This window comes from Penaeus monodon, chromosome 20 (assembly GCF_015228065.2).
Source record: "Penaeus monodon isolate SGIC_2016 chromosome 20, NSTDA_Pmon_1, whole genome shotgun sequence".
NCBI lineage: Eukaryota > Metazoa > Arthropoda > Malacostraca > Decapoda > Penaeidae > Penaeus > Penaeus monodon.
The window spans coordinates 40,132,303-40,133,726 of record NC_051405.1 but is presented as its reverse complement, the minus strand read 5'-3'; the positions used below and the strand labels follow the sequence as shown (position 1 = coordinate 40,133,726).

Genomic DNA, 1,424 nt, shown 5'->3' with positions numbered 1-1,424 from the left:
GACCTTCCCTTTGCACCCACCAGCAGCGCATGACACGCCCACCGACCCCACGATGTCTCAAGCGAACCAAGGAAGCTCCACCTCCCCCCACCCGGAGACGCTGAAGGACCCGGAGACCTCCAAGGACCCCGAGACCCTACGTCTGGAGGAGGACAGGGCACGCGCGGCCAACTGGAAGCGCTGGGGGCCTTACGTCAGCGAACGCCAGTGGGGGACGGTGCGGGAGGACTACTCGGAGGACGGCAACTGGTGAGGATTCCCGGCTGATGGGTCGAGGCTGATGGTTACGTCCCGCTATGGGTTTGGAATTGAGGGAATGGGTTGGAATGGAGGGGAGTGGGTTTGGAACGGAGGCGAATGGGTTGAAATGGGTTTGGAATGGAGGAGATTTGATTGAAATTGAGGGGAATTGGTTGGAATAGAGGGGAATGGGTTGGATTAGATTTTTGTTTTGCTGTTTTTTTTTTTCTATCCCTGTATTTATCTCTGAATGTGGACTTTGTCATGCAATGATCTATCTACCTGTTGTTCTTAGACCATGGGCTGTGATACATTTCCCCCTTTAATTCAGGAGGGTATTTAAACAATATAATTGAAAACTGAAGGGGGTGTCGTTGCAATGCTCTGTAATATAAGGTGCGTTAGAACCATTGTAATGTTCCCATTGCGATGAGTATCTTTCTACGAAGTCTACGTAAGTCTGCCAACTCACACAGCAAATATAAACTTACAAGACTGATGAGCCTTGACTTTAACAAGCGGGGAAAAAATAGCTTTAATTTGTGTTCGGGTTGCAACAAAACTAACCTCAAGCTGGCTGATGGGTTTAGCACCTGTTGCATTCTAGCTTCATTTGGCACCTGTTGTATTCTTGCTAATTGAAAGGCACTCTTAGCGTTTGGTATAACTATTTTTTATTGTTGCACTTTCATCGTATACATAAGACGATATATTATAAGATTTTACATCTTTTTAGCTATATATGTATGCTCCACCTTCCAGGAAAAAAACGCTGTTGAATACGGTTTTTGTGCTACATACTGTTCAAAGTGAACGGTATGTAGCGCAGTTTGGTGGTAAACTGTCGATTTTAGATAAACCATTGGTATCCCAGAAATGCCTACGGAGGAATAAAAGAATATAAGCCAATAATTGTTTATTTTTTATAAAAAAAAAATTTGTGTCTTTCACTACCAATGAAACTTCCGCTTGCCTCTAAGTTCATGGACACTGAATATAAGTTCATTGACACTTGCTGTAGGGAGTAAAAGATTTTCATAGAGACCTTTCGACGTTCTAACTCTCGGGCTGCAGCAACATAGGAATGTGAAGGAAGGACGTAATTCGTATTCGCCACCACTGATTATTATTACGGTAAACTCTGTGGTTTGTGTCTTTTCCCCGTTTTCTAAGACTTGCGTTAC

At 44.1% G+C, this 1,424-nt stretch overlaps 1 protein-coding gene across 2 annotated transcripts in view; it reads left to right on the top strand.

The window, feature by feature from the left end:
• Positions 1–1,424, top strand: part of LOC119585814 (uncharacterized protein YMR196W-like) — a 26,189-nt gene that overhangs the window by 3,310 nt on the left and 21,455 nt on the right. Inside the window, exon 2 of one of the 2 annotated variants that reach the window (XM_037934534.1) lies at positions 24–249. In XM_037934534.1, coding sequence (XP_037790462.1) covers positions 53–249 — 197 coding nt within the window. In that variant the 5' untranslated portion in view covers positions 24–52. The remainder of the gene's footprint in view (positions 1–23; positions 250–1,424) is intronic. The other variant, XM_037934535.1, reaches the window with a different exon arrangement.